We start from the raw sequence: 14261 nt of genomic DNA on the forward strand, positions 1-14261 counted from the left end.
CCAGTCACTCCCTACGTTCATATATGTGTGTGTGTGTGTGTGTGTGTGTGTGTGTGTGTGTGTGTATGTGTGTGTATAAATCTATATATTTAATTCTATTAGTTGCAGAACAAATAAAATAGCAAATTATTTCACAGGGCTTGTGAATTCTATGTACTTTCAACAATTCTTTCACCTTTCTTTCACTTATACTTTTCTTCCTGGGAAGCTGAATAGCTGTGTTCTATTTCTCACAAAGCTTCTATAATTCTCTAGATTGTCCTAGGCAACAGAAATCATGTGTACATATATCAGGCCAGCAGGGGTAAATTTCCACCAGTATGTACATTTTCCATACAAAGCAACATTGTGTATGCAAATTCCAATATTCCCAAGGTAGTCAACATTTCTATTAATGTTTGCTGACCTTAAAAACAGACTTTGAGCCTGACCAGGCGGTCATGCAAATGGATAGAGCGTTGGCCTGGGATTCTGAGGACCCAGGTTTGAACCCCGAGGTCACTGGCTTGAGTGCGGGCTCACCAGCTTGAGCACGGGGTCACCAGCTTGAGTGTGAGATCATATACAAGACCCCATGGTCACTGGCTTGAGCCCAAAAGTTGCTGGCTTGAAGCCCAAGGTCACTGGCTTGAGCAAGGGATCACTCGCTCTGCTGGAGGCTCCACCCATCCCCATCAAGGCACATATGAGAAAGCAATCAATGAACAACTAAAGCACCACAATGAATAATTGATGCTTCTCATCTCTCTCCCTTCCTATCTGTCTGTCTGTCTCTTGCTTAAAAAAAAAACAGACTTCAAAAATCAATAGGTATATTATACATACATTCAAATTGTCCTATGTTCACTTTAGACATTTCCTGCTGTTCCTAATCATTGAATATGTATTTAAACCAGAATGAAAAGAGATAAAATGTTTTGGCTCAAACAATATAATACTTATGAAAACTTTTGCTTTCTAAAGGTTTAAAGCTCCCTCATAAACACTAGTTTCCTATACAAACTAAATAGAAATGGCACAATGTTGTTTTCAATTTCAGTGAAATGTTATTAAAAACAAAATTCATATATTATATTTCTTTAGCATCCTCACATCAGATATTCAAGTGCTTGGTATATACATAATAGGCATAAAATAAAAGTTTGTTTGTTAATTGTATTGTCAAATATTTTATAGTGCTGTCACTTTAGTTTCAATTTTTGTTTCAGGTCCTTATACTGGATTTGTGAACTAGTATCTTATATATAATATTTTACATGCCATATATATATTAAATTATATACTTACATATAATTTATATGTAATAGTTAATTATATATATATATAATTTAGCTAATTCAACCAATTCAATTCTATCCAGTTATTATGTGCAATTAAAACCTATAATAACAAGAAACACTACACATACAAATAATGGTGACACAAAAAAAATCTTATTTGCAAAGTGCTTTTGCTCTTGTTGGCAATCATAAAGAAAGCAGATAAGTCAGGTTGGTTTGAAGACAAAAAATGCACAACACTTACACGGTCATCATCAGATAATCTCTTAGTGATATGAAAGGCACTCCTTCGAGACCTTCGGGGATGGTTTTTATGTCTGAGTAAGTAATGATTTTCAAGGGATCCAATCTATAAAAAAAAAAATTAAAATTAAAACCAATTTTCTAAAAACAGTTATGTATGGATTAGATTGAAACCCAACTAAATTAGAGACAGCTTTTATTAAGCCCCTTCCTTGTACTTAAAGTTACATTTTCTCTTCATGAGGGAGATAAGGATAGAGGCCATCCCTGTCTTGTTAGTGTATTCAGTGAGATGAGCTTCATGAAATTATCAGCTGGGCTCCCTCTCACTTGGGGGTGGCCATGCTTCTGTTTCACACATTTCAGAGGAACTTCGTTTTTCTATATGACACTATTGTGTGGGTAGACATTTCTTTTTTAAAACCTCATTTTATCAAATTCATTCTTTCAGAGAACAATAATTTGCAGAAAGCAGGCAAACCCTTTGGGTACTATGTGTGATTGGTGCACGAACATAACCATTGAATCCATAGTGATAATTACATAAACTACTACTAGATTAAAGCTTTGTGGGAAAAGCCAGCATGCCACATTTAAGACAGGTGTAAACTTCCTTGGATGACTATCAATAACTTTGGTACATTTAGAACTATTTTCATTATTCTTTTAAGTAGTGTCCCTTTATTCAAAATAGTACTTAAAGCTATCAGATTCTCTAGATGCCCTGTATTTCTTTTTATATTAAGAGAAAAACAATTGATAATGGGTTATTTCTGAAGAATTACATTCTTTAAATTGGTGGTTCTCATCACCTAGAGGATTTTTAAGTAGAGATGTTTAGGCCCTGCTCAAAGCCTGAACCTAGTTAGTGAATCTGTTATCTGCTCTTGATTGAGTTGGGGAGAGAAAAAACAAAAACAGTAGCTATTGAAAAGATCACCAGCGCTTAGCTATGTTTCCGCTATCAAACTGGTTTTGGTCACCCTGTAATCTTAGCTTTATCCTCAGGCTTTAAGGCACTCAGGACAGTGATGATAAATTAGTGTAAACAAAGGGGAAAACAAGCAGAACTAAGAAAGCATTATTAGTTTCTTACAAAGAATTATTATTTTTAAAAATGTTTGTTATGCTATTTTAACTAGAAATGACTATAGAAAATATAGCATATGCAAATCATGTGTGAATATAAATTGTTTTTCCTACTATTTTTTAAAGCTTGTGACTATGTCATCTTTTTCTTGAAGATCCTACCAAGAATATTGACTTACTGTTTTTTTAGTTTGGGGGTATATGATTTTGAAAGGCAATTCACATAATAAATGGTTCAGATTTGGAAGTATGTCTGGGGCTAGTAGGTGAGAAAAAGAAGAGGGATTTATCTTTTGCTCTCTCCCACAAAATCTTCTTCCACACAGTTATCAGTGCTATTTAGCTGTTCAAAGAATATAGGAGTAAGTCCCTAGTCGTCCCCCTCCCCATAGGCCAACCAAGATTTCCATGATGCCCACACCACACACTAGTACAATTCTACCCACTACACACTCTCTCTTTAGATACTCACAATTCCTTGCAGTTTCCAAATCACAACTAAGCAGCTTTCTTTGTATCTCCCTGTATCCCACAAGCTATATTTTCTGTCTGGAGTGCCTTCTCCAATCTTATCATGTTCTCTTATCAACTCTGGACTCTTCCTAAAGGTTGTGCGAATGTTTCCTCCTTTGTGCTGTCTTCTTTCACACACACACACACACACACACACACACACACACACACTCCCAGCTCCCTTCCATTTTCAATCTTCCAGTCAACGAATATTGAGACTCTGGGTACAACTATTACTACATCAATTACCTGTAATTACAACCATTTGTTTTTAAAATAGTCTCCTCTATATTCTTGATTTTTTCCAAAGCGTCTTTTCCTCCTTTTAGTTCTGAGCCCTTAACACGGCGCCTGGTACAGAATAAGGTCTGAGCAAAAGCGAAAAGTCTTGGTTCTCTCCTGGGACACAGAGGACACAGAGAAGTCAATCTGTGTACCGACTTTCCTGCTGGGCATTTCAAAGACAGCTTGGCTCATAAAGTTGGAGAACGAAGCCTCTGGCAAACGGAAGGCGTATTCCCCAGCGAATTCGATCTATGGCTGAGCCAACGCCCACGCTGATTACTCATCTGTGACTTCAGCAGTGTCTCTGTCAACACCTCCAGAAGAAACACACACACACACACACACACACACACACACACACACACACACACACACACAAACGCGCCAAAATGTTTTACAACTCCCTTCTCCTCTGTTACAATTTTTCAGGCAAGGGGTGAGGGCTTGATTCTAAGCCAAGGAAAAGGAAATTTTGGATTAGAACTCACACCTTCTGGGTTCCCCCCAGGAGTTGCACAGCTAAGCAGCCCTCCCCCCTGAAAGCTCCTGCCCCCGCCCCCAGCTAGCTATGAACCCAGCCCTCACTTAGAGGGAACAGTTCCCTCGGAAGCTGAAACCCCCAGGGAAACTATTATGCGTACGGCTAGGAACAAGTAAGAACGAAATCCTTTCCCCACTGTCAGTGCTGCAGCTTGACCCTTGCTGGCCAAGAAGTTGTGAAGCTCGGACTTCGCAAGTGTTCGGTGAAAACCCGAGGCTCCCAGTTAGAGGCGGGAAGAGTGGGTTCACGTCTTTACCCACCTCTTTTCCCATCGACTTCCCAGGCCACCCCTTGGTCCCCCAGCTTCTTGGCCTCTAGTCCCGGCCGCTGGCACTGTCTCAACGCCATGGACGTGCCCCTCTGGGCTTCCGGCCGGCACCTCCAAGCCTGTTTAGCCCCTTGTATCAGGATGTGGGTCTGATGCTGCCATATTGAAAAGAAGGAAACAGCCAGCTCCTGACGCAGACTGGCTGAGTCCCAGGGGACAGAGCGCTGCCTCTCTCGGGGGCGCTCGGTTGGTAGGAGCCTGCGTGCATCTCAAGTTCTGTGAATAAGCCAGGAGGGATTTCTCTTCAACCCGTGCGGAACGAGTTTCAATTCCAGAGCAGACCACAGCAAGAAGACGCTCTACCCGGCTGCCGCGGCTCCGTTCAGCCTGTCTGCGCCCAGCCCAAACAATAAATAATGCAAGCGCTCCCTCTCCAAGCCCGCAGGGGCGAGCGCGAAGAGCTCCTGCTCTTGGCCCCAGGGCCTGGCACAGTGCAATCTGGGGCTCACACTCGGGAGATCGCGCGCCAGTCCCGTCAGTCCCCTTGGGCCCCAGAAAGTTTCTTGAAAGTGCAAACTCTTACCTGACCCAAGAGGTCATAGCCCAGCTCCTCGGCTATGGCCGAAGCTGCCTCTGGTCCCCCAGGGATCTCCGCCGCCCATTCGTTCACAAACTGCCTCTTCGCTTTTACACTGTTCAGTGCACACCAAGAGCACAAGAGAGCGAAAGCAACACACTGCAGAGTCCAGGCTCTTCGCTGCATGGCTCACACACTCGCCTGCACAGAAGTGGGAAGCAGAGAGGGGAAAGGAGCAAGATAGGAGAAAAGCCAGAAAGACTCGCTCCTTCCACCCTCGGGCTTTAGACAGCTTCCCGCTTGTCGCCCCCTGAGGAGACAGGAGGGATGGGAGGAGAGCTGGGCGGTGGCGAGTGCTGAGTGCAGTTCTTTCGTCTCCCGGCTGAGTGGAGCCCCAGACCTTCCCAGCTGGAATGGAAATGACTGTTTACACGTCAAATCGACGAAAGCCATCTCTTGACGTCAGATCTACCTGGACTAAGATCTGGATGGTATTTCTGGCAGGGTGGAGAAGCGCTAAAATAAGCAGCGAGGGATTAAGAAAGGGAAGGAACCGTTTGCCGGAATCAGTTAACTCTGTCCCTGTCTGAGCGTCAATTCTGTAGCTGTGAGAAGTGCCCCATTTGAATATAACTACCTACAGGCTGAGAATGCAGCACACTTTCCCTCCCTTCTGTCTGTTTCCTTTTTCTTTATTTGATTATCTCTTTTGTGGGGGGAAGGAGGGAGAAGTAGTCTTATAATGGCCCTGGGGGTGTCAATTAGCACCTGCTATAAAGAGCAGGGCTCTTACATCTTTCAGATCGGACTAAGGCTAGGAGGGCAGGCAGGTAGAAAGGAAGCTTCTACTCTCCAAATTATGATCTAAACTGCCCAAGAAGATGATCATGCCTGGAAGACAATGTTAGAGCAATATTTTTAAAAATGTATTTTAAACCATTCAAACCACCTTAATTAACAAATTTACTTTTCTTTCCTCTGTCTCTCAATCTCAGTAAAACAATATCTAAAATTCTATTTCAGATTTTGCAGATCCCAGTACCACTTATTTTACAATGCTTATCAGAAAAATGATTAAGCACATGATTTTTTAAACAGAAAATTACTTTTTTTATTCATAAACCAGGGGGTCTAGGAACTTGAATGCTGCTGTGTTGACTCGAGGAGAGAAAAAGCAGGTTTCATTAACACCAAACTTTCCATTTTTCCTTCAGTAGAGCTCTTCACTTTTGGTGTTGAACTGAAGCTGTGCCATTACTTTCCCATAAAATGCCCAATGCCTCTTTGTGAAAGAATGTTTTTCCGTGGAAAGCGAATAAGCAAATGTCTAAAGGAACCCCTCACTCTCGGGGAAATGAATTTAGTCTACGGTGGCAGAGCCTATTTAGGTCCTGACGGGTTGAATGAACCTAGTGGGATAAGCCCTGGTGTGCAATATTCAGCACCGAGTAGTGGACAGCGCCACGCGCGCTTGTGGTAGGCGCTGCCCCTCCTTCTGAGCCATAAGGACTGCGCCCTTCTGCAACTGGCCAGAACAAAGCTGTTTTTCTTTTGTACTATACCTTTCCCTCTTTTAAATAGAAAATAGAAAATTGACCGCAGGGGAGAAGTGTGGTTAGGTTCATGATCGTGACTTACATGGAGCTCCCGAAAACGTGCTGGACACAGCCCAAAAGTAAAACTGCAGGGGATCAAGTCTCATCTACAAAAGGTTTTTTTTTCTTCTTCTTGTTTTTTAAAGCTTCCAACCGCTGGGGGGCGCAGCCTATTTTAGAGAAAGAAGAAAGGGGATAAGATTGGGAAGAAGGCATATTAGCTTGTGGAGAAAAAAAAGCAAAAGATGTTCTTTACAGGAAGCAAATGACACTACACTCAGTGGAGAATGAAGCTGAGGACTATTAATTATTCATTTGCCTACATTTTTACAGAAATATGGGTACATTGATAATTTCTTTAAACATAAAGCTTCTTAACAAAAACAAATGTCAGTGTTAATAAGCCATGCAATGCAGTTAAGCATATCACAATAATATGAGCAAGTCTCACATGAAATGTTGTGGAATGGGCTCAGATTGATAGCTATTCTGTCCTCTGTAAATTCACACGTGTAAGTGTTGATGGCTGGGTGAACTGTCTTCCTTTCCCTTCATGTCACAGCCTAAATTGTGGCCTCAAGCTCTCTAGGGTATTTCATTCTCACACTAGATAGACGCTGTGTGCTAGCAAAGCAAAAACATTTGTGGAAAATGTTTAATAGTGGTAGGTATGGTTAGAGCAGAAATATGTTTGCTCCTTTTATTATTATTATTCAACTAACTCAGTTTAGCAGAGTGTTGGCATTGAGGCCAGTGTCTCATTAATAAAACATTTGTCTTGAATGAAGCACCATGCAAGCCTGGAACAAACATTTGGTTGATTTACTTAATAGTTAAACTATATATATTCTCTCAGTAAGAATATAATATCTCCATCCAAACAATATATATGAGTAATTTATTCTGAATTTCACCTGATGGACCTTATTTGCCAGAATTTCTTGGATGTAGAAGAAACAAATGGTTGCTAAGGCTAGAAGTGCATATACAGATGTAGAATTCATCTTAACTTTGTCATATAAAGTGCTATCTAGCCCTATCCTGCTGTGTAGACCAGAGTAATAACCTCCAGGCCCATAAGTGCTATTTTATATCATGAATTAGAATAGCCAATTATCACTTTTAAGTTAGTTGTTTTCTGTGTGTGTGTGTGTGTGTGTGTGTGTGTGTGTGTACAGAGACAGAGAGAGGGAGAGATAGGGACAAACAGGAAGGGAGAGAGATGAGAAGCATCAATTCTTTGTTTTGGCACCTTAGTTGTTCACTGATTGCTTTCTCATACATGCCTTGCCTGGGGGGCTACAGCAGAGCGAGTGACCCCTTGCTCAAGCCAGCAACCTTGGGCTCAAGCCAGAGACCTTTGGGCTCAAGCCAGTGATCATGGGGTCATGTCTATGATTCCACGCTCAAGCCAGCAACCCCGTGCTCAAGCTGGTGAGCCCGCATTCAAGCCGGATGAGCCCATGCCCAAGCCTGTGACCTTGGGGTTTCAAACCCGGGTCTTCTGCATCCAAGTCCGACACTCTATCCACAGTGCTACTGCTTAATCAGGCTTAAGTTAGTTTTAATAGTATTCGATTAATCTGAGTAATTTATATCTATAAAACAGGATAAGTCAGACACTGAAAAAAATTGTTATTTCCATTATGAATTATTCAGTGAGTATCATGTCTTTCATGACTGCTCCTAACTGCCCTGTGATACAATCATTTATTAAGTTTTCTTAGAGAATAATAGGAGCAAGGCTAGTAAGAGCAGGAACTAAGAATATGTTCTGAGATCTATAGATTACCATACTTCCTTAGTCTTAGAAAACAAAAAATTTTAAACCTTTTGTTACTATGAAATAAATAACAAGTGCCCAAAACAATGTGCTCAGTAATTTATCAAAAAGTGAACACTGTGTAACAGCTGAGGTCAAGAAAAAGAACACTGCTGGTCCTTTCAAGAGTCATAGGAGAAGGGGCGAGGAAATAACTTAGCTTTAACATTTTTCAGTTGTACAGACTTACCTGTTTCCTTTGGGTAATAGTGACTATATAGTAAGACAAATCTATAATAAATTAGTCTGTCATTAGAAGATATTCTGGGAGAGAACATATTATAGAGACATATCTACCTATAGCAGTGTTCCCAACATAGAATATAACAATAGTTATATGGCATGCTGGGGTAAACTGGAGGAAATTTAGAGATACCTGTATGGAGCTTGGTAAAGAGATTCATTACATTTATATAATATAATTTTGGTAAGAAAATATATGTCTTTCTTGGAAAGGATCTGTTTGGTCATTTGCCCATTTTTAAAATCAGCATGTTTGTTTTGTTCTTGTTGAGTTTTATCAGTTTTTTATATATTTTAGCTTTAGCATGATCATTTTCTTGGGCATTTTGTTGGAGACATTGTTTGCAAATATCTACCTCCATTCAGTTGCTTGCCTTTTTGTTTTGTTGATGGTTTCTTTTGCTGTGCAGAAGCATTGCTAGTTTGATGTAGTCCCATTTATTTATTTTTATTTTTACTTCCCTTGCATTTAGGGTCAAGTTCACAAAGACATCTCTGAGACAAAAGTCTATAACCTTAGACCTATTTTTTTTCTATGAATCTTATTGTTTCAAGTCTTATATTCAAGTCTTTAATCCACCCTGAGTTAATTTTCGTGTATGGTGTCAGAAAACAGTCTAGTTTTGTTCTTTTGTATATGGCTTTTCAGTTTTCCCAACACTATTTATTGGAGAGAAAGTCCTTTCTCCACTGTATGTTTTTGTCTCCTTTGTTGAAAATTTGTTGCCAGTATATGTGTGGATTTATATCTGGGCTCTTAATTCAGTTCCATTAGTCTGTGTGTCTGCTTTTCTGCCAATGCCATACTGTTTTGATTACTGTAGACTTGTGGTATAGTTTGAGGTCAGGGAGTGTGATACTCTGGCTCTATAGAACAGGTTCTTTTACAATGTGCATTTACTGAGAAACTTTTGGAATATTTCTGCTTCTGTTTCCAGACAATGCTCCTGCTTTCTCTATGCTTTCAAAAACTGCCGTTTTCAAATGGAAAACCACATGTATAACTTTTCTCTATTTCTGAAGTATATTTTCCCATGAGAATTAGAGACTCTTCTACTGAAAAAATGACTTTAAGAGCATTCTAGTTACTTGCTTCTCAGAGTATTTATGGTCCACATACCAGCATAATAGGTATCACTTTGATAAAAAAAAAAAAAAAAAAGTGATAGGTATCACTTTGAAGCTTGTTAGAAATTAAAGTTTGAGAAGCTTTGATGTAGTTAACACCTCCCCCTCCCCCCAAACACATGACAGTCCTTAGTAATATACCTATCTAGTGTTTAAGTAACTCAGGATCTCCCCAAACAGCCCATTCTTTGGTTTTGATTGGCTCAAATGATTACAAAGTCTGTCCTTATAATGACATACATGTTTACTCATTACCTACCTCTAGTCAAGCATGCTAATTTTGCCCTATAACATCACACTAATAAATCTGAATCTCTTTTCTGTATAACAGCTCTTCAGACTTTGAAGACAGATTATGTCTTGCCTAACTTTTTTCTTCTCTAGGTTAAATATCTTCAGGTTTTTTTAATGATTGCATCCTGGGTACTCTTGTCTAGACAGGACGTTTTTAACATACATTTAAAAAATATGGCACCCAGAATTAAATGCAGTAGAGTTGGCCAAACCTGTGTCAATCAGAGCAAGAATTTTACCTCTTTTTGGAAATTATTCTGCCACTATAGCTTAGAATTGAGTTGGTTTTATTTTTTTTCTTATTGAATTAATAGTTTAATATAAGATCTCTGTTTGTAATCACATGTACTACTATTGAGTCAGATTTCCACCCTGACTTATACTGGTTTTATGTTTCTTTTCTCTGTGTGTATAAAAGCAGGGTGCTAAGTATAAAACTAATTTTTTTCCCTGCTGAATCTCAGCTTCTCAGAATGTCTGGAATCTTGATTTTTATCATCCAACAATTGGCTCCTAGCTTCATGCTGTATTCAAATGCCATCAGCTTTTCTTTGGTGTCTTTATTTTATCTATTATTAAAAGATTTACAAAGATAGAAGATAGTCACTAGAAACTTCCCTACAAGTTAATTAATTTAATAATCATTATGCTTTAAAAAAAAGTTACTAGTTTACCTTACCAGTGACTGCTCAAAGGAGAGCGGAATGACCTGTCACGTGATATGCTGAAGTCTAGATGTATAGCGGCCACAGGACCAACTCTTGTTGGCAACAGTATGACTTGCTCGTCATGCTTGGTGCCAGGGATCAATACTTAATTTTATCAGTAATACAAACCAATTTTTATACTATATTCTGAAATCAATGGTAGTCCATTGATCTAGTTCATAGAACTTACTTTCTTTTCATTCTTGGAATTGAGAAAGTTTGATCATCTTTAGTCTTTCATCAATGATCCTTGTTCTGCTTTCTAATACCCTTTGTAAGGTATTTTCCCCGCTGAGGAAGAAGGAGGGCATAGCCAAGAAGTGTGGAATAATAAAAGCTTTAGTTAGTACAGTGCTTCCCGGACAATGTTCTCTGGTCCCGGGGGACAGGGGCCAGAGAAGTCGCATGGATGAAACCGTGTGGGGGATATTTAAAGGGTCTTTAGGGTGGAGGCAAGTTGATATGACATGGCAAAATCTCACTGGCTGACAGACTTTCGCTCTTTTCCAAAGGGCTCCTGGGAAGTTTCTTTTGGCAAGCATGAGTGTGGGCGGTTACTGGCCAGAGTTCCCGGGTCTGGTTCCTCATGTGACCTTCCCTCATTGCCCACTGACCTTTCATGTTAGATAGGGGCACCACTATTCATCTGGCTACTTCCTGCTGGTTAGGAACATCGTGGGGAGGGGATGTTGGAAGATGCTGGCTTTGAGGGGAGTCGCGAGGAACATCTGTTTGACCGTGACTCGAGAAACTTCAGAGATGCGATCCTGTAAGGATTTTAAAAAAGGGGGAGCAATAGGAGGATCTGCAGGGTTCAGCCTTTTGGTGAGCAGGAGATGGTTAGGGCCCAGTGGTTCTGATTACCAGCGGTCCTGCATGGGGCAAGCTTGAGGTGAGAGATATGGTTAGAAATGAGGGTAGTATTGATTATGGGGGAGCCCTTGGTAGTGAGGAAGCCCCTTTCCTTTCAGAGGCATAACTAAGGAGTGCGAAAAGGGAATTCCGTGCAAACTGCTTGTCAGGGGTGGTGTGCGAAGGGGAAATAAGGGGTCCCATCCATTCCCATAACCAAGACCTGTGAGGAAACTAGAGGTCCAGAGTGTGATGGCAAAACAGAGAAGGTAGTCCCCATGTCCACAAGAAATGAGATGAACTTACCCACTTTTGCAACATTACCCTGAGTTTGGTGTGGATGATGGGAGTCTTCAAGTCTGGGCCGTGTCAGTCGTCCATGAGGTATAGGAGTTTGAGCGATGGATCCGCCTGGCTGGCTTGGCCTCCCATTCAGGTGGCTTGTCCTCCACGTAGAGGTGCTGAGGAAAAGCCTGTTGCCCAAAAGGGCAATCATTTTGCCAGTGACCGGGCTGCTTGCAGTCAGGGCAGGCCTCAGTGAGTGGCCAGGCGGGCAGGGACACTGTCGGGACCAGTGATGGGGTTCCTCTTTGCGGCCCGGACTTGGCTTGGGCACCTCCTGTGCCTTACCCCTGTTGCTCTGCCAGCCTCAGGGCTGCCACAAGTGCCTGGGTTTGGAGAGTTACCTTCTGCTGCATGCAGGCCTGGTAAGTAGCCTCGGCCTTTTTCTACTAGTCGTGACTATTAAAAACTTTAAATACCGTGTTCACAGGTCTTGGATAGAGGTTTGGGGGTTGAGAATAAGAAGAGGGGACTCCTGGGGAGCCTGGAATCCAGATCCAGCTGGAAATGCTAGAGCCAGAGGCAGGTCAGGGCCAGGCCTTCCTGCAAGAAGACCGGGGTTGGGCTGTGGGGTCTGGATCCCTGCAAACCTGCGTGAGAGCCAATGCCTGGTGGAGGAGGGCCTGGCGGGGGAGGGGAGTAGGCTTAAGAGCACAGTGGAGAAGGGAGGGGTCCCTGGCCAGCCAGGAAGGAGAAAGAGGGACTGGTGTTTACAGGGGAATGAGAAACAGGATCCTGCGAATGGAGGGCAGGGGTTCGATAGGACAGAGGGAGTCATACAGGAGGGGAAGAGAGTTCCTCAGGGGAGCTGGCAAAGGAGAAAGGATCAGAAGTGGAGGGTTTAGCTGAGGTTTCTCTGACCAAAAAGGGCCTGTGCCGTGTAGCAGGCGGCACAGATTAGGACGGGAGCGCAAATACTAGAAGCCATGAATGTAAGGGATCTCCAACCATTTCCCAGTTCTTTCGCAATAAATTGGTGAGGGTGTTAAAATCGAAAGTCCCTTCAGGAGGCCACCTGGTCCGATTATCCAGTGGGTTCTGTGGCCTGGCCACAGTGGAGAAGGAGAACAGTTTTTTCTTCTTTAGGGAAGGAGAGATTTCGGATAAGGCACTCCAGGAGTGGGTTTTGTTGGTTTTTTTTTTTTTTTGTATTTTTCTGAAGTTGGAAACAGGGAGGCAGTCAGACAGACTCCCGCATGCGCCCGACCGGGATCCACCTGGCATGCCCACCAGGGGGCGATGCTCTGCTCATCTGGGGCGTTGCCCTGTCTCAACCAGAGCCATTCTAGCGCCTGAGGCAGAGGCCATGGAGCCATCCTCAGCGCCCGGGCCAACTTTGCTCCAATGGAGCTTTGGCTGCAGGAGGGGAAGAGAGAGACAGAGAGGAAGGAGAGGGGGAAGGGTGGAGAAGCAGATGGGAGCTTCTCCTGTGTGTCCTGGCCGGGAATTGAACCTGGGACTCCTGCACGCCAGGCCGACGCCCTACCACTGAGCAAACTGGCCAGGGCACCAGGAGTGTTTTTGAGTCAGGTTTAGATCCCTGTGCCTTCTATGGCCGCGCTCAGTCCTCGGAGTGATCAGAGATGAGAACTGGCATCCTTCAACTCGAGCTCTGGCCACCAGACGGTTAGGTAAAGTGGATGTGGCCAGGACGTCTCCACAGCACACACGCACACGGAACAGAAAAGAGGTCCCTGACACAGCTGCGATTACAGACAGGGAGTCTCGGTGGAAAAAACTGAGGGGAGGCTGGAGGCAGGGGACTTACCGCACCATGTGCTGAAGTGGGTGGAAAGTCAGAGATCCTGGTTCTTCCTTGAAAGGGAAGGGGAGAGAAGCAGCTCCAGCAGGCTTCAACTCCTCCTGGGTTTCCGCACCAAATGTAAGGTATTTTTCCTCACTGAGGAAGAAGGAAGGGCATAGCCACGAAGTGTGGAATAATAAAAGCTTTATTTAGTACAGTACATCCTGCCTGATGAGGTTCTCTGGTCCTGGGGGATAGAGGCCAGGGAAGTCGCATGGACAAAACCACACGGGGGATATTTAAAGGGTCTCTAGGGTGGAGGCGAGTTGATATGACATGGTGAAATCTCACTGGCTGACGGACAGTCGCTCTTTTTCAAAGGGCTCCTGGGAAGTTTCTTTTGGTGCGCATGGGTGTGGGCAGTTACTAGCCAGAGTTCCCGGGTCTGGTTCCTCACATGATCTTCCCCCCTTGCCCACCGACCTTATGCCCTTCAGTGATTTTTGACTCTGGCTCAGGTATCTCTTTCTTAGAATAACTTTATTCTTAGATTAAAATGTACCAATATTACCAGTCCCTTCTTTGAGTCAGCCCCAAAATGTAGTGATATAAGCAGTATCATTATATATATATTTATTCAAGATGACTATATATATATAGTCATCTTGAATAAATCAACATTATTTGGTTTCAGAAGACAAAGAATGTATTCTAACTAAAACTAGCTTAAGCAAGAAA

At 42.6% G+C, this 14261-nt stretch overlaps 1 protein-coding gene across 2 annotated transcripts in view; it reads right to left on the bottom strand.

The window, feature by feature from the left end:
• PCSK1 (proprotein convertase subtilisin/kexin type 1) overlaps positions 1-5273 on the bottom strand; it is a 464711-nt gene extending 459438 nt beyond the window's left edge. For both annotated transcript variants that reach the window (XR_010751134.1, XM_066381880.1), the window contains exons 1-2: positions 4803-5273; positions 1525-1629 (exon numbers count right to left, since the gene is read on the bottom strand). Coding sequence is in view for 1 of the 2 variants with exons in the window: in XM_066381880.1 (XP_066237977.1) it covers positions 1525-1629; positions 4803-4982 (285 nt within the window). In the remaining variant the exon portion in view is untranslated. The remainder of the gene's footprint in view (positions 1-1524; positions 1630-4802) is intronic.
• Positions 5274-14261: the final 8988 nt, after the last annotated feature.

The sequence above is a fragment of the Saccopteryx leptura genome, chromosome 4, assembly GCF_036850995.1.
Source record: "Saccopteryx leptura isolate mSacLep1 chromosome 4, mSacLep1_pri_phased_curated, whole genome shotgun sequence".
Lineage (NCBI taxonomy): Eukaryota > Metazoa > Chordata > Mammalia > Chiroptera > Emballonuridae > Saccopteryx > Saccopteryx leptura.